A 22930-nucleotide genomic window follows, 5' to 3' on the forward strand; every position below is an offset into this window, starting at 1 on the left:
CTTCTGGTGGACTTCTTAGGTCTTCTAGATATAGGATCATGTAATCAGCAAACACATAAGTTGACTTCTTTTTTCCCTCATTGTATCCCTTTAATTTCCTTCTGTTGCCTAATTGTTTTGACTAGAGTTTCAAGAAGTACTTTGAATAGGAGTAGTGAAAGTTGACATCCTTGTCTTATTCCTGATTTTAGGTAGAATAATGAAACTAGATTCCTATGTTTAATCCTGCACAAAAGTCAAAGCAGGAATTAGACCAGAAATTTTGTAACTGCTAGAAGAAAACATATAGGCATACTCCAACATATTGGCTCAGGCACTAACTTTCTTAACAAGACCCTTAAAGTTAAAGAAATAAAACCAGGAATCAATAACTTAAACAGCATCAAATTAAAAAACTTCTGCACAGCAAAGGAAACAATTTAGAGCATGAAGAGAGAGTCTACAGAGTGGGAGAAATCTTTGCCAGCTACTACTCTGACAGATTAAAATGCAAAATAAATAAAGACCTCAAAAATCTTAACACTCATACTCACCCCCCCCAAATAATCCCACAAATAATCCAATCAATAAATAGGCAAGGAACTAAACGGACATTTCTCAAAAGAAATACAGGGCTGGGGTTGTGGCTCAGCGGTAGAGTGCTCACCTAGTGAGGGTGAGGCCCTGGGTTGGATCCCCAACACCACATAAAAATAAATAAATAAATATATTAGCTTTGTAATTAGAACTCTGTTTCAAGGAACAAAATAATCCACTAACTCCTTTTTATTCACCAAAAGAATTATTAAACAATGAGGGCAAAGGCAATAGGCCCATGCAAATATGCTAAATAATAGTTCATAGATTGTAAAATTCCTAAGCTGTCTCTTAAGATCTTTATCTCATCCAAATAAAAATAATTTTATCTCTTTTTAGATTATAAAATAGTAAATTTTCAATTTAAAAATTTTTCATTCAACAGAAATAAAGAATAAATATAAAATCGACCTTGATGTGTACACCCAGAAATAAATTCTACTAATATTTTCTTTTCATACATCTTACCACATATAGATTTTTTAAAACTAAAATTAGATCAATTTTAAACATTTTCTTTCATCTCACTTCTTATATATATCAAATTTTTTAAAAAAGAAATACAAATGACCATAAATATGTGAAAAAATGTTCAACATCCCTAGCAATCAGGGAAATGGAAATCAAAGCTATATTCAGATTTTGTCTCACTCCGATTAGAATGGCAGTAATAATAAATGTTGCAAGGATGTGGGGAAAAGATACATTCATACATTGTTGGTGGAACTACAAATTAGTACAACCTCTCTGGAAAGCAGTAAGGCATTTCCTCAGAAGATTAGAAATGGAATCACAATGTGATCCAGCTATCCCACTCCTGGATATTTATCCAAAAGATCTAAAATCAGCATACTATATGGATACAGCCACATCAATGTTTACAGAAATTTACAATAACCATATTATGGAACCAGCCCAGGTGGCAGTCAATAGACAAATAGGTAAATAAAATGTGATATGTATACACAATGGAGTTTTACTCAGCTATAAAGAAAAACAAAAACTTGACATATTTATACAAACATGGAGTACACCTTATTCTAATTAGGATCCCAGATTTGTGCTTGCACATGATGTGGAGATTCATTGTGGGATATTCATATGTGTACATAGGAAAGTTAAGTCAGATTCATTCCACTGTCTTTCCTGTTTTGTATCCCCCATCCCTTCCCTTCATTCCCCTTTGTCTAGTCTACTGAACTTCTTCCCCTTTCTCCCTTATTTATTATGTGTTAGTGTCCACAAGTCAGAGAGAACATTCTACCTTTGATTTTTTGGCATTGGCTTCTTTCACTTAGCATAATAGTCTCCAGATTCATCCATCTTCCAGCAAATGTATAAATATGTCAAAATATACTCTACTGTCATGTATAACTAAAAATAAAAATATGATAAAATTTCGTAAGTTTCGGAAATGCATAAAATGTAAAAATACGAAGATTAATAAATGTGTTCAATATGTTACAAGAAAAGAATGAAATTATGTCATTTGCTGGTAAATAGATGGAACTGGAGAACATCATGCTAAGTGAAAACATCATGTTGCGGTTTGGTTGTGAGGGGGTCCCCCAAAAGTTCATGTTCAAGAAAATACAAGAAGGTTTAGAGGAGAAATGATTGGGTGATGAGAGCCTTAACCCAACTGAGTTGATTCCCTAATGGGATTAACTAAGTGGTAATTAAAGGCAGGTAGGGTGTGGCTGGAGGAGATGGGGCATTGGGTGTGTGCCTTTGAGGTGTATATTTTGTATCTGGAGAGGGAGTCTCTCTGTCTCTCTCTGCTTCTTGGTCATCATGTGATCCACTTCACTCCACCAAACTCTTCCGCCATGATGTACTGCCTCATCTGGAGCCCCAAGGAATGGAGCGTGCTGTCCATGGATCGAGGCCTCTGAAACCATGAGCCCTTACATAATAAACATTTCCTCCCCTAAAAGTGTTCTTGTAGGGTCTTTTAGTCACAGCGAAAAAGCTGACTAAAACAAAGCCAGACTCAGTCAAGGGTTGAATATTTTCTCTCCTATGTGGAAGCTATAGCAAAATAAGAAAAAATAAAGCAGGGATATCCCATGAAAATTTTGGGACAGCTGGGATTGTGGCTCAGTGGCAGAACGCTTGCCTCAGATGTATGAGGCACTGGGTTCAATCCTCAGCACCATGTAAAAATAAATAAATAAAATAAATGTACTGTGTCCATCAAAACTAAAAAACTAAAAAAAATTTTAAAAATTTTTGGGGATATCCGTAAAGTAGAAGAAGAGGATTGAGGGTGAGGGAGGAGGGATGGGAAAAGAGGAACTGCAGAATGAAATTGACCAAATTATGCTAGGTACACATATGAATATACACGGTGAATTTTACCTTTATATATATCAATAAAGCGCCAATTAAAAAACAATAGATGAATAGAAAACCGGATGAGTAGGGGAAAGGGAACAAGGGGGAGGAGGGGGAGGAAAAGAGGAAGTACTGGGGACTGAAATGGAGCAAATTATATCCATGCAGGCATGATTATGTCAAAATGAACCCCACTATGATATATGACTCTAACGTGCTCATCAAAATATAAAAGGTACAGTAAAATAAGACTCTTCTAAAATTTTCTTGATGAACACGGGCACCCCAATATCTGATTAATCTGCTGCTCCCCTGTCATGTTGAAGGCTCTGATTCCCCTGGAGGCTCAGTCTCTGGGACTTAGGTTCTGCCTCCCTGGTCACACCTCAACAGCCATCTTTCTGAGGTCTAGCATGGTCTCTGGGAACCTACCATGGAGCATGCTCCAGACCCACTTATGCCTAGAAATTGCTGAGTTTGGTTTCTTTCTAGACTCTAGGAATCTTCCAACTCTTGACCTTAAATGTGGCCCCCTGCCTTCTAATTCCCCTGTCCCCCTCATTTTTTTTTTTTTGGTACTAAGGATTGAACCCAGAGGCACTTTACCATGGAGCCACATACCCAGCCCTTTTTATTTTTTGAGACAGGGTCTCTCTAGGTTGCTGAGGATGACTTTGGACTTGTGATCCTCCTGCCTCAGACTCCCAAGCCCCTGGGATTAGAGGCCTGTGCCATGGCTCTGTCATACCTTTCCTCTTTTCACAATTCACTCATTCCATAGTCCAAAGGGCTGAGGTGGAAGGAACAAGGTTATTTGGGGAGACAAACACTGCTCACCCCCCACCACAACTGTCCCTTTCCTCATGTCTCTCTCTAAGTCATTCACTCTTTCTATGTTTCAGTTTTAGACGAAAATCATAAAATATTCCTTTTCAACTTGTTTTTAATTTTCATATATTTATTTTACATGTTATACCATTTTAATTCTATTACAACACAAGTAAATGATTAAGAATTACAAATCAAAGTCATAAAGTAGTGAAGAAAAGAATAGTCTATGTGAGGCGTCCTGGCTTCTTGTCATTTCTTCACATGTAATATCTCTCAAACATAATCTGTTCTCGAAAATGTAATCACATTTAGGGTTTTATTCACCCTGGTTCTAATCAAAGAATTCAATGCATAGGCAATGAGAGAAAATCGTTTTCCTTCTTTTAAGAAGTCTGAAAGCATCCTTGGGCTCATGGAGGATACTGTCTTTTTAAACTGTGTTCAATGTCAGTGACACTGCCTTTCCAGGGGTCATTTGAAGGCAACCAATCACAATTGTTGAGAGCCACAGCCAAAGGGGCCCCAGCAAACTTCCAGCTGCCAGCAAACTTCCAGCTGCCAGCAAACTTCCAGCTGCCAGCTGATGATTGGCTCACAGCGGCCCCAGCAACTTCTAGCTGCCAACTGATTGGCTCCTCTGCGGAGATGCTCATTGGGCTGTTTCCCTGCCCTTTCAGACCACGGAGCTGCTCATTGGGGGACTTTTTTGGCTCTGCCCACACGACCCAGCCAATTGGCCTCAAGAGCAGGAGGAGTGGGGGAGGTGGAGAAGCTTGTGGGATGCCGGTGGTGGCAGTTGGGCTCTGAAGGTTTTTCCTGAGGAGCTGTGTGGTGTGGTGTGTGTGGTTCTAAAAATAAAGTTCGTTTCTTTTGACAAGTGGCTCCTGAATTATGCCCAGCCAGACTGCGGCACACAATGACATCAGGAATTAGAGAAGCCAAGTTGTCACTTGCCTCCATCTAACTATCCCTGTGACCTACAAAGGGGCTCATGAATTTTCTTACCTCTGTTGTCCTCTTAGGGACCATCATACCTGCCCACGGTTACTCTTGCTACTTTCTTTATCACCCTCTTGAGGGCCTCTTGGATCTCCTTGTTCCTAGGGCTGTAGATCAGAGGGTTCAACATGGGGATGAGGATGACACAGAAGACTGACAGCACCTTGTCCTGCTTTGTGGTGTGGCTAGAGCTGTGATGCGTGTAAACAGAGAGGGCTGTGCCATGGAAGAGCGTCACCGTTGCCAGGTGGGAGGCACAGGTATCTAGGGCCTTGGCACAGCCTTTGGATGAGGATATTTCCAGGATGGAGGCTGAAATGAAGCCACAGGACCACAGGATGAGAAGAAAAGAACCAAACCTACAGGAACAGCTGCCAGAAAAAGAATCAGTTGGCTGATGAAAGGATCAGAGCAAGACAAGAGAGTCATCCAAGGTATGTCACAGAAGAATGTTGAATAATATTTGGCCCACAGTAGTAGAGATGAAAGCAAGGAGATGCTTGAACTAAGCTGCTAAGGAAACCACTGCCACAGGCCCCAGCAACCCTCTTCTGACACAGGCCTGGGGCCATGATGGCTGAGTACTGCAAAGGGCTACCAATGGTGACACATCTGTCCTAGGCCATGGCGGCCAGGAGATAGCACTCAGCCATAGCCATCCAGGCCATGAGAAAGTACTTAGTGGCACAGGTGAGGAGGGAACTTGTTTTCTCATCTTTAAATAAGTTTGAAAGCATCCTCAGAATGATGGAGGAAGAATAGAAGATGTCTATGAAGGACAGAAAACTGAGAAAAAGTCCACAGTATGTTCAGGTGGGAGTGCATCCTAATGAGGATGATATGACCCAGGTGACAGATCCTAAACACAAGCAAATATCCTAAACATTAGAAAGAGGTTGAGCTGTACTTCTTTATCATCTGAGAGTCCCAGGAGGACCCACTGTCTACAGAGGGGTGGTTTCCAGCGCCTTCTATAGATTTACTTGATGATATCTGCTGAAAAAAAAAAGTGAGAAAAGGAAAAGAAAAACTTTCATTGTTTTTATTTTTCAGTCAGTCAGCTTTATGTATGATCTGGAATCATCAAGTTTGACTTGACTTGAGCCTTCCAGTCATCCACCTTCACTGAAAAATTCTCTTGGACAAATATCATTCTCTCTTTGGGAACAAGAGACATTAAATGGGATTCATTTGTGTGAAATCTTTTAAAATGTCTTAGCATCATATTTTCCCTTGCTAGGTTCTGGAAATATATGAGACTGTGGAGATAGGTTAAATCAATGAAATACTGTCGTCTTTCTAGGTGGTGAAGCAGGGTGATTCTGCTTAGGCATGGCTGGAGAAGTTTGAAGAATCGTGCTGGGCCTCACATGAACATTTAGGATGGTTGAATAGATGCCTTTAAGAATCTCTGGAAAGCTAACCTTGTATTAATCTATATTGTATTAATCTATACTCAGGGAATGTTGACGATTCCGTATCAGTCTTTCTGCTTTCATGGTGCTGGAGCTCTATCCAAATAACAGGACTGAATGATCGGTGAGAACTCACCATGAAGCAGCTTGAACATGAATGTGATGGAGCCAACATAGTGACTTTAGGACTTCTGATGTGATATTAGATAAGAGAGGAGGGAGGAGCCATCATGAGCCCTCCCTTGTAGGTGGATATCTGTCTTTTCTTAAACCAGAGGTATTTGTGAGATAAATTGTTTAATGATTCTTGATTGTGTTTGGCTCAGTGATACTTTAAAAATCTTTTGGGGCTGGGCGCGGTGGCACACACCTGTGATCCCAGTGACTCGGAGGCTGATTCAGGAAGATCTCAAGTTCAAAATTAGCCTCAGCAAATTAGTGAGGCCCTAAACAACTTAGTGAGAACTTGTCTCTAATAAAATATAGAAAATGGCTGGGGAATGTGGCTCAGTGGTTCAGTGCCCTGGGTTCAAGGTTAAAGACTTCTTATACAAGGGTGATGACTTGAAGTCATGTAAAGGTTAGGATGTTTAGGCAGTTACATCGGGATTTGGAAACGGAGGCAGGATGTGGGGGAGTTCTTTTTTCTTTTCCATGTTGAGGCCAGTTCAGGAAAGTGATACACCAAGTGTTCAGACCAAATGGAAAATAACCAAAACAACATGCATGCATCAGACACTGAATGCTGACATCAAGAGGTTGCAGCTGCCATGGTCTCTAGGTCAGTTCCATGGACTGTCTACCAACCACAACATTAGTATGCTGAAAATTGCTTCTGTATTTCTATTATTTGTCTCTGGAACGCCAATTAGACATTTGTTGGATCTTCTTTATCTTCAACATCACTGAAAAATCTATTCTTTTTAAAAATTTTCTACTGTGTTCTGCGTAATATTTATAGTCATCTCTTCCAGTAAATTAATTCTATCACAAGTCATGTTAATTCTCTGGCTATTTAATCCTCCATTGAATTTCAAATTTCAATCATAAGGTTTTGTTTCTCTTCTAGAGGTTTCATTTTGTTCTTTTTGTAAATAGTCAATTTTGTCTCCTTTCCTTTCACCCCACTTTCAATAGCATCCTTTCTTTAAACACAATAAATATACTTATTGAAGTTATCAATACATAATAATTAAAATAACTAGTTTTGCAAGTCTAATTCTGTAGTCTAATTATTGCTGATTATTGTTCAAGGTGCCCTGTTCACTTGTGTGTTGAGTGATTTTGATCATAAGATTCCTACAAACTTTGTCTTCATGACTCATGGAGATTTAGGTTTAAAATGTGTTCTTCCAAGAATACTGTTTGTTATTTCTGTCAGGTACCTTGGGGTTAATACTAACCCAGAATCCTTTTAAAAAGAAATTGTGACTTGGTTTTTTTTTTTCAGAACTACAATAGTACAAACGGGTAGGTTATGTATATAAATAAGTAAATGTTTGGGGTTAAGAATAATTAGGGATATACTGAGTGTGACTGTACATGCCTGTAATCCCAGAGACTCAGGAGGCTGAAGCAGGAGGATCATAAGTTTGAGGCCAGCCTCAGCAATTCAGCAGGTCTTAAGTGACTTTGTTATACCCTGTCTCAAAATAAAGAATAAAAAGGGATGGGTATGTACCTCAGTGGTAAAGCAGCTCTGTGTTCAATCGCCAGTACCTAATAATAAAAATAATACTAAGAAAAGATATTTTTAAACTTCTTCTCTGTCTCCCAAACTGAGGCTGAGAATTTTGCATATTACTGTCTCTTGTTTCCCATGTTATCCCCTGAGGTTGTCACCTTTCAGGAGTAACTTTTCAATGTCATGGGGTTGCCTTCTAACATCACATACCTTTTCTTCTATCCCTCAAATGTATCCCATTAGAATTCAGGCCTCAGGCCACAGCATTTACTAAATCCCTCCTGGGAAACTGAAAACCAATTCTCTACCCTCTTAAGTCTGTGCTTTCTTGTCATCTCTGCCTCCAGGGATTTATTTGCTTTCTCACTGACCAAGTCATAAAAAATATGCTTTATATTTCATCTAGTATTTTTAGTGCTTTCTGTGAATGTATAATCCACTATATTATAGAAACATGTCTATAAACAATATTTTTATGAAAGCCTTAGTTGTTCTAGCTTTTATAGGATTAAGACCAGGTTTTCCAAAAACTCTGAGCTCTTTTGTTTTATATTTGCATCCTCCCTCCTCCCCCCACTCCCTACATACCCCTCTCTCTCTCCCCCCACCTCTCTGTTTTGGAGCTGAGACATCCTTCTTTCACTTCCCCTGGACTTCAGAAGTCTAGGTTCTCTGACCTTTGAATGCCAGGACTTATACCAGCAGCTCTTCCGTTTATAGGGCCTGGGGCTTATCTATGGGTAAATTTAACAAAGGAAATAAAATATCTGTACATTTAAAACTATAAAACATTGATAAAAGATATTGGAGGTAACACAAACGTATGGAACAATATCCCCTATTCATGAATAAGAAAGGATTAATACTGTGAAAAAAACTGTGATTTGTAGATTCCCAAAGTGATCTACAGATTCAATTGAATCCCTACCAAAATTCCTTATCATTCTTCAAACAAATAGGGAAAAATAATCCTCAAATTCAGAATACCGCAAATGGTAAAAGCAATCCTGAACACTGAAGAAGTTGAAGAAGATACTAAAAGGTTGAAAGACCTCCCAGGCTCATGGATTGGAAGAATTAATATTGTCAAAATAGCCATATTACCCAAAGGAATCTATGGATTTAATGCAATTGCTATCAAAATACCAATAACATTCTTCACATAATTATAAAAAGGAATCCTAGAATTTATACAGACTCACGAATGACTCCAAATAGACAAGACCATCTTGAGCAAGAAAAGCAAAGCTGGGGGCATCACAATATCTAGTTTTAAGACACTGTAGAGCCATAGTAACAAAACAGAATACTATTATCATAAAACATTCACATAGACCAAAGGAAAATAATAGAGGATCCAGAAATAAACTCATGCCTCTATAGCCAGATGATTCTCAACAAGGTACCAGAAAACATACATCAGAGAAAGAAGAGCCTATTCAACAAATAGTGCTATAAAAACTTAATATCCACATGTAGATTGAAACTTGAATTTATACAGGCAACAATAAATATTGGCAAGGATGTGGTGAAAAAGGTACACTCATACATTGCTGGTGGGACAGAAAATTGGTACAACTACTATGGAAAGCAGTATGGAGAGTCCTCAGAAAACTGGGAATGGAACCACCATTTGACCCAGCTATCCCACTCCTTGGTTTATACCCAAAGGACTTAAAATCAGCATACTATAGTGACACATCCATATCAATGTTTATAGTAGCTCACTTCACAATAGCTAGACTATGGGACCAATCTAGGTGTCTCTCAATAGATGAATGGATAAAGAAAATGTGGTATATCTACTCAATGGACTATTACTAAGCTTTAAAGAAGAGTGAAATTATGGCATTTGCTAGAAAATGGTTGAAGTTGTAAAATATCATGCTAAGCGAAATAAGCCAATCCCACAAAAGCAAAGGCTGAATGTTTTCTCTAATATGCGGATGCTAATTCACAATAAGGTGTGGGGCGGGGGGGGCACCAGGGAAGAATAGCGTTACCTTAGATTAGGTAGAGGGAAGTGATGGGAAGGGATATGAGGATAGGAAAGATAGTAGAATGAAACAGACATTATTATGTATGTATATATGTGACTACATGACCAATATGATTCTGCAACATGTACACTCAGAAAAATTAAATTATCTCTCATCTATGTATGATATATCAAAGTGCATAAATGCATTCTATTGTCATGTATAAATAATTAAAATAAATAAAAAATTTTTAAAAAAGTAAAGTCGATCAAAGACTTGTAATATAAGACCCCAAACTCTGAAACTAGAAGAAAACCCAGTGGTTTTGTGGCTGGAATTCTAAAAAGCAAAGGAAGCAAAGCAAAAATTGATAAATGGGGTTGCACCAAATTAAAAATGTTTTGCACAGCAAAGGAAACAAGAGTGAAGAAATAATCCACAGGTCGGAAAGAAAGTATTTGCAAATCATATGTATTAGTTAGCTTTTTATTGCTGTAACAAATTACTGAGAAAAACAACTGAGAGGAAGAAAGGTTCATTTTGGCTCCCAGGTTCAGAGGTTTCAGTGAATGGTCAACAGGCTCCAAGGCAGAAACATTGTGGTAGAAGAGCATGGTGTAGAAAGCTGCTCAGCTCAGGGCCTCTGGGAAGCAGAGAAAGAAACAAGGGGCAATAAACACCCTTCTACACATGTCCCATGTGACCTTCTTCTTTCATCCAGGTCTCACCTTATGGGGTTTCCACTGCCTTCCAGTATTCCATTCAGCTAACAATGGATTAACCCACTGAATCTTCATGATCCAATCACTTCCCCAAAACTCCACTACTAATCACTGCTTCACTGGGAACCAAGCCTTATATACATGAGTCTTTGGGGGACTCTTCCTATCTAAACCATAACATCATACATCAAATATGAGCACCACTCACGACAGCTGAGATATAGAATAAGCCTGAATGCTCATCAACAGGTAAATGGATCAAGAATATATGCTGTGTAAACACAATGGAATACATTATTCAGCCATAAAGAAAAATGAAATTCTGTTATTTGCAGCAAAATGGATAGAACTGGAAGACATCTTGTTAAATGAAGTAAAAACAGATACAACAAGATAAACACCATATGTTCTCTTTCAATATGTAACTATAAAAAAAAAAGTCAGCCTGAAGTATAATAGTGATTACTAGGGACTGAGAAGGGTCCCAGGGAGGAGTCAGGGATAAAGGTGGAGAAGAAGTTGTAGGATATGATCAATGCATTCTGGATGCACACGTGGAAATATCGCACTGAATTCCATTAACATATAAAATAATGTGTTAATAAAAATTAAATCTTGCCATTTCAGAAAAAATAGATGAACATAGAGCATGACGAGATGAGTCAGATCCAGATACAGCCTGGAAATTGTGCCAGGAAGGAGGATACAGAGAGTTAGGACAATGAATATCAAAACACACTGGAGTTTCATAGCCCAAGGAGATAACTAGAGTTCACAATAGCCTATTATACATTCTCTGAAGAGCCAGAGGAGAGGAGCTCAGATGATTCAAACATAAAGAAGTGACAAAGAGAAAAATACTAATTACTCGGACTTGATTAGGGCATGTTGTGTGCATGTGGTTGAAATACCACAGTGTATCCCATTAGTATGAATAATTGTCACATGTCAATAAAAATGTAAAGATGGAATAATCATACCTATGAAATCATCATGGCTTTTGTAAAAACTATGGACAGAAAAAAATGTAGAAATTAAAACAATGACATAGTAGTGATAATAAAATTGTTAGCATATATTTAGTGCTTATAGGCAATGACACAGTGCACAGGTATTATCTTATCAAAATCACCACAACCATATGAGGTGGTTGTTCTTTATCGCATCTTACTGATTAAGAAACAGGTAGAGTGAGATGGAGGAAAGCAATCAATGTCACATTGCTTGTTATTGGTGGAGCCAGAACTCAACTGCAAACAAGTCTCTCCAGAGAATGAGCAGGTACGTGACTAAAGCCAAAATAAATGGCAGTTTTTAGAAAACCTTGAAATCTTGGGAAACCCTGTTACCTGCATTGTCTTAGACAATCCTGCTTTAGGCTTCTTTTTGCTTGTTGTCTTCGCACAGTTATTAACAACTTCCCTTTTCATGCCCTAAGTTATCCAGTTTGGATAATAAATGATATGGTCACCTTGACTTGAGAATCCCTACCAGAGGACATGATTATAAAGTCTGCAAAGGAAAATTGGAACTTGATTCCATTGGGCCAACAGGGGCTCATGATAGTGGAGAAATGGAGTCCTCTGGCAACATTTATCCATTTGTTTTCTGCCACCATCACTCTTGAGAATAATTAACTGAATAGGAGCCTCTGCTAATTGCCTCTTCCCTCTCCACACTGAAACCCAAGGAAACATTTAAGACAATCTTTAGTTGGAAATACGTCTCTGGCAGCTATGGCCAGTAGGAGCCAGGACTCAAAGTATAGGCTGGATGCTCAGATTATGAGGTTTGTGGCTTCCGGTTTCTGAGAGGACCCTAAGCACGTCTGGGGACTACAACGCTGCCCTGGAGAAGGAAGCCGAACCCACAGTGCCTCCCCGACCTCTCCAAGGCACAGCTGTCGGAGCCAACACTGCCCAAATATCCGGGTGGGTAAAGTCAGAATGGATGGGCAAAATCACTCCTGAAACCCTTTCTCTCTGTTTTCCTTCTTCCCGTGTGACCCTGCCCTTATATGTCCTCAACCCAAAGACCCTAGACTTCCAGGCTCACCACCTAATTTTTTTTCCCCAGAAAATCTACAATCCCTCTTCCCTGTCTCAACGAGATAATACTAATTTCAACAGAAACTCAGATAGTTGAGCTGAAAAAATTCCTCCATGGAATTTCAAACCTTAGCCAGTGGGGAATGTGCAGACAGAGGGCGTGGACCTTCTCTGACAACCGTAGCATCTGGACTGTGGAAACCAATACATTCACTACCAAATTGTCCCATTTTTCCCTGTAAGGGATTTTTAACTGGAAACTTGTTCTAGGATAGAGTCATTATTATTCGTTATCCACACAATAAACCTCACGCACTTCCTACTTGTATGCCTTACATGCCATGATTAAATAAGTCCCCACGAAAGCCCTTGATCCTTCTTTGACAGATGGAGCAACACAGGTGCATAGAGATGCAGGAATTTGCCAGGAATCACAGTAAGTGGTGACACCAAATGTGCTCTCTTTCTCAGTGATTAATTTAATTTAATTTAATTTAATTCCCAGTTTTACGCATCAGAGGTCATTAAAAGATTTGCTTACTCTGAAATACAGTAGCAGAAGGAAATGAAATAATCCTGTGACATTTTCTTAGAGGTAAATATTTTTTTTTAAATTTTTTTATAGTTGTAGATGGACAGCATGCTTTTATTTGTTTAGTTTTTTATGCAGTGCTAAGGATCGAACCCAGTGCCTCACACATGCGAGGTAAGCACTCTGCCACTGAACTACAGCCCCAGCCCTATATTTTTAATCATCTGGGTATTTCTTGACTTTTGTCAAAAGTATTTCAGGTTCTGTTTGTAAAATGTTTTATATATTATTTTTTGCTGGAATTTAGATATGGAATTGATTTTTTAAAAATTGATTTTAGTTATATGCAATACCAGGGCACACCCTGACATTCTCACCCAAGCATGGAACACAACCCACTCGGATTCAGTCCCCAGCACTCCCCTTCCTCCACTCCACGGATCCCTTTTTAATGAATCTACAGTTCACTTAAAAAATAAATATAAACATCAGTGTCCTGTGGATACACATGATGATGGGACAACTTGCTGTATCCATGCATACATGTGTGAATGTTCAGTTAGATTCAATGAATTGATCTTTAATTTTTTTTAAATTTTTCTTTGAAATTATACATGCAGTAGAGTCAATTTGGACATATACACACAAACATGGAGTATATCTTACTCTAATTAGGATCCCAGTCTTGTGGATATACACAATGGTGAGATGCACTGTGGTGTGTTCCCATTTGAACACAGGGAAGTTAAGTCAGATTCATTCCACTGTCTCTCCTTTTCCTATCCCCTCTTCCTTCCCTTCATTCCCCTTTCTCTAATCTACTGAAATCCTATTCTTCATGGGGAGTAGATTTTTAAATTCGATTGTTTTTATCCATTCATTATCCTGTATAGAAACTTTAAAGCAAATATTAATAAAATATGTTGGTGAGCTTTATTTCTCTCTTGGCCCTTTAGAATAAGGGTTGAATATTTCTACCATTAAGGACACAATATATTTCCAATAAAGAATGGAGGTTCTTCTTCCCATTTGAATTAGTTTGGACAAGTTTAATTTTTCTAGTGATGTTTACTATCTAGTTATCTTACCTTTATTTTACTTATTTAGTTTTTATGCTGTGCTGAGGCCAGAACCCAGTGCCTTACATGTGTCAGGCAGGTGCTCTACCACTGAGTTACACCCCAGTCCCTTTACTTTTTGTTTAAATTTTAAAATTTATTAGCTTAAAATTATTTAGGATATCTTTTTGTTTTAGTGTCTTCATCGTCTAGAATTATGTCCCCCTCCTCATTCTTTAAAAATTTATCTTCTTTTTCTCAGTTTCACACATAAAAGAATCACCTTTTGATGTTCTTGTGTTGTTTTAAAATTCCTTCTATTTATTTTATTTATTTGTATTCTTTCCTAACTAAGGATGATGCTCACATCCATCATTTTTTAAAATTCTCTCTCTCTCTCTCTCTCTCTCTCTCTCTCTCTCTCTCTCTCTCTTTTTGGTACCAGGTGTGGGGAGATGGAACTCAGGGGCACTCTACCACTGAGCCACATCCCCAACCCTATTTTGTATTTTTTTTTTTTTTTTTGGAGACAGGGTCTCACTGAGTTGCTTCGTCTCTCGGTTTTGCTGAGGATGGTTTTAAACTTACGATCCTCTTGCCTCAGCCTCCCAAGACGCTAGGATTACAGGTGTGCACCACCACACCCAACTGTTTTATTCTTTTTTTATAGTTATTTAATATGATTTTTTTTCTAAATACATCTTTAGTTAAATCCACAAGATTTGACAGATGGTATTCTTCATTATATTTAAGTTACAAATATTCTGTAATTTCCATTATAACTTACTCTTTGGGCTTTTGAGTAATTTAGAAATATGTAGTTTCCAAATATGGTTTTTCTAATTATTGACCTGTTGGCTTTTAATTTAATCACTTGTAATTACAGAGTGTTATATGATCCTTTGAACTTTTAAATTTAAAATTTTTCCCACAAACCAAGAGTGCTTCAAACTACATTATAAAGATATCCTGTAACAACACCACTTCATGTGAAATACATGGTAGGTACTGTACATATCTGAAATAATTTAATATGAAATAAATTTTAGGAGATCAATTTTACTCTTACTACTTCGCAGATACATAACTTAGGTACAAAGACATTAGATAACTTTTCCTGAGTCATAGCTTATAGATAGAAGAGCCACATTCAAGCGACAGCCGTGTGACAAGTAGACCCATGCTCTTACTCACTGAGCTATAAGCAGGGATTATAATGCCATTAATAACACTCTGCAATTTCTAAAACATATTTTTAAGGGAACTTCCAAATATTGTTATACTTTCCTTTGTCCTAATAAAAGCCTGATAGTTAATAATAACAAGTGTAATTATCCCCTTTCACATGTGGGAAAATTGATACAACCACTGTAGTCACTTAGAGGCAAAGTTAACCAGGGTAATTTCCCCCAAATGCTCAGCATTCCTCTTTCTTATGAGCTCTGTGTAGAGATAAGGTGGTTTATCTCAATAGAAGTTGGGATAACAACTGACTTAGGGATTTGTTCTCTTCTGTCCCTGCAGATCTTGGGACCACCAACGCTATGACAGAAGGAAGGAACCATACAACAATCACGAAGTTCATTCTCTTGGGATTCTCTGAGTTTCCAAAGCTCACCATCGCCCTCTTTTCAGTATTCCTAGGGATCTACCTGATGACAGTGTCCTGGAATGTGAGCCTCATCACACTCATCAGGATGGACGCCCATCTACATACACCCATGTATTTTTTCCTCAGCAACCTGTCCTTTCTGGATATCTGCTACGTTTCCACTATAGCCCCCAAGATGCTCTCTGGCTTCTTCCAGAAGCACAGCTCCATCTCCTTTCTGGGGTGCACCATACAGTATTTCTTCTTCTCCAGCCTGGGTCTAACCGAGTGCTGTCTTCTGGCAGCCATGGCTTATGATCGATATACCGCCATCTGCAATCCCCTGCTGTACCCAGCCGTCATGTCCCCCACCCTCTGTGTGCAGATGGTGGCAGGATCTTGCATTACTGGGTTCTTTGGCTCTTTTATCCAACTGTGTGCTTTGCTTCAGCTCCATTTCTGTGGGCCAAATGTCATCAACCACTTCTTTTGTGACCTGCCTCAATTATTGGTCCTCTCCTGCTCTGACACCTTTTTCTTTCAAGTCATGACCTCTGTGCTCACAGTGATCTTTGGGCTCACATCCGTCTTGGTCATCGTGGTATCCTATGGTTACATTGTTGCCGCTATTCTGAAGATCATTTCAGCTGAAGGCAGGTCCAAGGCCTTCAACACCTGTGCTTCTCACCTGACAGTAGTGATCCTTTTCTTTGGCTCAGGTATCTTTGTTTACATGTATCCCAACTCGGGAGATTCCCTGAGCCAGAACAAACTGGCGTCAGTCCTATACACTGTCATAATCCCCATGTTAAATCCATTGATCTACAGTTTGAGGAACAAGGAAATCAAAGAGGCCCTAAGCAGATGGAAGAAGGGTTTCATCTGGTGCTACTAATTACGGAATTCATTTCAGAAGTACAGTTGCTATACACTTCTAATACAAACCCAGCACTGGTAGAAAGCCAGGCAAATGTATAAGAAGTATGTGGAAGCTCAATGTACAGTTGAGACCAAATAAACAATAGGCCGAGCAATCCACAAGTATTTTTGAGCATTTTTAAAATTTGTTCTTTTTAGATATTACATGACAGTAGAGTGTATTTTGATATATTATATATGCATGGGAATAACTTATTCTAATTAGAATTCCACTCTTGTGGTTGTCCATGATGTAGAGTTTCACTGGTTGTGTTTTCATATATGAACACACAAGCATTTTTGTAGTTAGTTGTTGTGGCAGTGTGACACTTGACTTTAGTGATATCTCATCACTACCTACCATGGCAGCATTTCTAGGACCAGAGATGATAGTACTAATCAAGGTTGCCAGGAGACTAGAAAGACCAAACAGCATCTCATTTTAGGTGGGTCAGGGATTGCTGGTCAGGGATTACTCCTGGCACCTAGAATAACTAGCTGATCTTTTAAAAATTTCTTTTTTTTTTCTTCTTCTTTCCTTTTCTGTTCTTTCTTTTCCCTTCCTCTCTCCCTCCCTCCCTCCTTCCTTTTTTAATTTTATTGTTTTAATTTATTTTAATGGATACATAAAAACGTAAAATTGCATTTATTAATGGTGTATTACATAATGTCTCAATACATGTATACTTTGTGTGATACTTAAATCAGGTTAAATATATTTATCTCCTTATTCACTTTTTTTAAAGCAAGTTAGTTCTCACATTTAACTTATTCCTTTATCTCTGGAACGTTTCCATTATTTTCATTTGTGGATTTATTCACGTCAAAAGTAACTATACCAGATAAAAGATTTGCTGATTTCACGCAGACAGAAATTTGTCATGATAAAAATGTTTAACACATCCAGGTTTAAGTTTTGGTTGACCACTTGGCTGGGTAGGCTTTCCTGGACTTTTCCTCATATTTTATACATTTTTGTTTCTCCATCTTATCTCTACCATGTAACCAGAAAAAGGGAATCAGAAACTGGCTCTGTGATGGTATGGTGGTCTAGTCCCTGACTTTGGTAACTCCAGCATATTATTTTATTTTATTTGGATGCTTAACCACTGAGCCACATCCCAGCTTTTTTATTTTTTTATTTTGACACAGGGTCTCACTAAGTCATTGGGGGCCTCGATAGGTTGCTGAGGCTGGCCTTGAACTTCCGATCCTCCTGCCACAGCCTCCCAAGTTGCTGGAATTTCTGGCATGCACAACCACATCTGACAGCAGTGATATGTTTATATTACAAGTTTGGCTTGTTTATTAGAGCAAATATCTAGTAGAAAGTTGTTTTTCTAATAATTAACAAGTGAGACTTGACTGATAGAATTATCTATAAGGCATCAAAACTCTGGAAGTATAAGAGTCCTGATTTGGTTGTTTCCCTTGTAACCTTTTTTGGCATTGCTATAAGACACAGGGAAATGATGGAGAGTTAGGGTTAAAAATATCAACCAAAGAAAGGATGCTGAGACAGAAAGCAGACTTCTGTTGTTTATTTTCCCAAAAAGATTCTAATTTGCATAAACTTAGGTGGCCAGAATGTGTGGAAATTTCCAAGAGATTACTTCTGATAAAAGAAACTTTATAAATTCCCCCCCCCCATCTGTATTCAGAAAGGAAAATTCCAAGTCCCCATGGTAAGGACTTCAAGAAAAGCTTTTTGACATCTGTAGACACTACAGCTTGAGGAGTTCTAATACTCCATATCCCTGGAGTACAATCCAGCTTCAGCAGCTTGCAGATGAAAGGGGGATTTCTTTTGGAGAACAGCTGATTTGCAGCTATTGGGTAGGATTTTATGAAGGGAAGTTAGGATGGAGTTGTGAGCCTAGATTTCATTTAAGGTCTCTAGCACCTGTTAGTGATCTCATTCAGACCTCCCTTAGCTTCAGCCTCAAGCCAAGGCTATTAGATGACATCTGTACTGGGGTTGAAAGAGAGAATTGAGCACTGAGTGCCATTCATTATACCTATCTGGATTCTTAATGCTTTTATGGTTGCAAATTATTAAGCTCTCTTAAGAGAACTGGTGCTTAGAGTCAAGATCACAACTAGCAGAAATGCTTATGTAATATACAAATATGTAACAACAAAGCCCATTATTATGTGCAATTATAATGTACCAATAAAAGTGATCTTGAAAAAATTTTTTAGAGAAGTGCTTATGTGAAAACCTACTAAATTTTGCAAAACGTAGTCTCAGAAAAGTGATACGGCCTTTAAATTGTAAACCATCTACTTCTCTAGGGGACCAGAATTAATTTTATTCCAATCTCCAAATCATCTATAGGACATGAATTATAGGATGCATATTCCTGTGTGTGAATTTCACATGAAGGATAAATGCTCAGAGATTAACTGGTCATGACAGAGGCTCATAAACTGAAGACAAACTGTTGGACAATACTATGAGTTTCTATTTTTATAACTTTTGTGATTAACTTTTTTGTCTTGGTGATATTTTCAAAGAAACAGATGTGATATGCTAAGGGAAAATAGTCTACTTCTATTAATCCTACCATGCAATATTTTCTCAATTTCCAGGCTGATACTGGAATTTAGCCACGACTGGGAATAGAAAGGACCTGGGGTGTGGAGTAGTAAATCCTACATTCTAAGAAATTGCATTTTCTCTGCTGTGATTATAGAAGATGGGGTTTGGTGGCTTCTGGGACTCTTCATAGGCTACACACTTCTAACTCAGCACTGAATTTTGATCTGTTGCTCTGTTCATCACTACACATCTCTATTATATTTTAAATTTGGAACATAGTGTTATATATACCAATGCTCCATTTTGCATAAATGTTCTAATACTTAATTTTTAGCACATGAAGGTAGAAAACTAAAGGTGAAGTGGAATTCCCAACAGGTCCTTAGTTTTCCTAAGTGAGGCACATCCAAGGAAATGGATGAATGGATTCTGCACCTGTGCAGATGCTCCAGGAAGGCCAGCACTTGGGACATGGGGCATCTTTACACCTGTTCTCACCTGAGGACATGACCACAGTGCCATCTGTAATTCCAATAATTTTGAAAGATCATTAAACAGCAAGTTGGATATTTCAGAAAATTAAAAATTGAATTAGAGAACTACTCTGAATTCCTAAGAATTCAGAGAGAACATATAAAGAGATGAACATGATAAGAAGATGATGCGGCTTAAAGGTCGCTCTGGAGATCCAGCACACCACAATAAGAAGTTCAGACAGCAATAATGAAAGAGATGGAGGCATCAGGATTGTTGAATTTTAAGAAAAGATAATTCCTTTGATCTAAAGGAAGAATATTGAAAACTTGTCTTTTTTTAAACAAACAGTTTGTTAAAAATTAACTTCAATTCAAATCCCATTGGGACTTTGGGAGAGAAATGCAGTGGTAGTAAAAACTGTAAAATGACACTAACATTCAAATAAAGTTTGACAATAAAGACTACTTTGAAAAAAGTATTTAACCAAACAATAATTAAACAATGTGGAAATTCTACAAACAATAGAAAGAACAGGGACCAAATATTTATTCCAGGAAAAAGATCTAGTTTAGATGAAAATTAAAACTTCAAAAAGAAAATATTCACATATTATTGAGAGAAAGATAATTCAGTTGGATCTGGAGGTTAAATAATTATTTCAGATGTAAAATGAGTTTGCATTTGTTTCACAATATACAAAACATAGCTTCTCTTATGGATCAAAGAATAATGAGTCTTCTATTCTGTTCTATTGATCTTCATGTCTGTTTTGGTGCCAATACTGTGCTGCTTTTCTTATTATTTCTCTGTAGTATAATTTAAGGTCTGGTATTGTGATACCTCCTGCTTCAATTTTCTTGCTAAGGATTGCTTTGGCTATTCTTATTTTTCCAAATGAATTTCATGACTGCTTTTTCTATTTCTATGAAGAATATCATTGGAATTTTAATAGGAATTGCATTAAATCTGTATGGCACTTTTGGTAGCATGGCCATTTTGACAATATTTATTCTGCCTATCCAAGAACATGGGAGATCTTTCCATCTTCTAAGGCCTTCTTTGATTTCTTTCATTAGTGTTCTGTAGTTGTCATTATAGAGTCTTTCATCTCTTTTGTTAGATTGATTCCCAAATATATTTTAAGGCTATTGTGAATGGGATAGTTTTCCTAATTTGTCTCTCAGCTGATTCACCACTGGTGTACAGGAACACAATTGTATGTGTAATATGTCAAAATACATTCTATTGGGCAAATGGGCTTGCTTGGGCTGCTCCTCAGTGGGTGGCCTTGGAGGTTACTCCTGGCCTTGTTCATGTTGGGGCCAGCCCTGGGGAGGATGGTGCCCTAGAGCTGGGCTTTGCTGGGTAGGGGCAGGATGGAACAGGTGGGGAGCGGCCATGTGGGAGGTGACCCGGAGTCTCCTGCAGCCCTGGGGCGCCAGTTTTCGGACAGGCGCCGACTGGATTCTTGGAGCCAGCTTGTAGAGGCGATAGCCGAGTATCGGACATTAGCAAGACATCTACAAAAAGAGGCCCAAGCTCAACACAACAATTCTGAATTCACAGAAGAGCAAAAGAAAACCATAGGCCAAATTGCAACAAGCTTGGAATTGCGAAGTGCAAGCTTTAGGATCCACACAGACCCAGGAAGAATTTAAACTGGAAGACCTGAAGAAGCTAGAACCAATCCTAAAGACTTTTCTCACGTATAATAAAGAATTTCCATTTGATGTTCAGCCTGTCCCATGAAGGAGAATTTTAGCACCTGGTGAGGAAAGGCATTGGAATTTGGAGAAGGTGAAGAAGAAGGTGGTGCTGGAGCAGTTAGTATAAAGGATCTGAACGGCATAGATTTAACTCCTGTGCAAGATACTCCTGTGGCTTCAAGAAAAGAAGATACATATGTTCATTTTAATGTGGACATTGAGCTCCAGAAGCATACTGAAAAATTAACCAAAGGCGCAGCTAGCTTCTTTGAATTCAAACACTAAAAGCCTAAAAAAAGGTTTACCAGCACCAAGTGGTTTTGCTTTCATGGAGATGGATGAGATTAAACCTGGGCCAATGGAATAGAACTACACAAGAAACCCACTGACTTTCTAAAAGAAAGAAATTGCAGTTATTGACCCAGAAACCACTTTATCTTCATCTACATCAAACTTTGCACAAGGAATGATTCTGACATGAGTAATGTGGAATTTCTGTGAATTTTACCACTCAGTAGAAACCATCACAGCTCTGTGTAGCATATTCACCCTTCAGGAGGCAGGAAGTGAGCCATACCTGTAGGCCACTGAGTCCACTGCAAAGCTGTTCCACAGAACTAAAGCCCAGCACCTCACTGTTGTAATAATTATGACTCCTTTAAATACAGGCTTATTGTAGATTTTGAAACAGGTTTTTAATTTTCTATTAATTGAGCAATTAATAGTCTTTTCTAATTTACCACTGATCCTATCCTGCTTCCTTGCCGCAGTCTGGCTGGGCACAAATCACGAGCCACTGAAGCAGGAACAAACTTTATTTTTAAACTGCAGGAAAACACTTCACACAGCTCCCCGGAATCCTCCTGAGCCACGCGGCTTCTCCAGGAACCCCCAGCCGGAAAATATCTCTCCCGGAAATCCCTCCTCCTGCACTTCCCCAACCAATGGGAACTCTTGGGGAATCCCCGGAAATCCCCATGAGAACTCCAAAATAGTGCGAGAACTCAAAAGTTGCGGCAGAGGCAGATAGTAATGCCTCGCCTGTCAATCAATACTGTTGGCAAAATGCCAGGGGCCATACAGACTCCGCCGTGGCTCTCAGCACTTCCTGAAACAATACTGCTGTGGTAGGTATGCTCATCTTCAAACTTAATACAGCAATAAGAACGTACTAGTGTTGACACATTTGCTCACTTTTGCTCCACTATGGTCTTTTGGCTTGAATTAACTTCAAACTTTGAATTGAAATGGGTAGGATAGTACCAGATTGCTTTGAAGGGAAATTGGACCAGTTATGGTCTGTCTTATAGGCTGTTCCTTAAAGGTGGTCTAAATTCACCCTGATTTGATAATTCTGCTTAGAAATAGTGTGCCTTGACCAGATCAATATCCTATTTGGGAATGTTCACCAGGTTGTACCTGTGATTTTTTTTTTCCATATGACCAGATTGTTTTTCTGAAAGTGCACATATTTTCAGTCATGTTGATTAGTTGTTCTTCTACATCACATTGCTA

The 22930-nt window shown here is 38.5% G+C and overlaps 1 protein-coding gene and 2 pseudogenes across 1 annotated transcript; 2 read left to right on the plus strand and 1 right to left on the minus strand.

Annotated features, from left to right (window-relative positions):
- Positions 1 to 4762: 4762 nt before the first annotated feature.
- On the minus strand, positions 4763 to 11973 carry LOC124092718 (olfactory receptor 5A1-like; annotated as a pseudogene).
- A 3752-nt stretch (positions 11974 to 15725) lies between these two features.
- On the plus strand, positions 15726 to 16667 carry LOC124092719 (olfactory receptor 5AN6-like). Its single transcript, XM_046444526.1, has one exon. The coding sequence runs from the start codon at positions 15726 to 15728 to the stop codon at positions 16665 to 16667; it is 942 nt and encodes a 313-aa protein (XP_046300482.1).
- A 4440-nt stretch (positions 16668 to 21107) lies between these two features.
- LOC124092654 (axin interactor, dorsalization-associated protein-like) lies at positions 21108 to 21996 on the plus strand (annotated as a pseudogene).
- Positions 21997 to 22930: the final 934 nt, after the last annotated feature.

Source organism: Marmota monax, unplaced genomic scaffold (genome assembly GCF_021218885.2).
Source record: "Marmota monax isolate L192 unplaced genomic scaffold, Marmota_monax_Labrador192_F-V1.1 WCK01_AAM20220418_F8-fsc00038, whole genome shotgun sequence".
Classification (NCBI taxonomy): Eukaryota; Metazoa; Chordata; class Mammalia; order Rodentia; family Sciuridae; genus Marmota; species Marmota monax.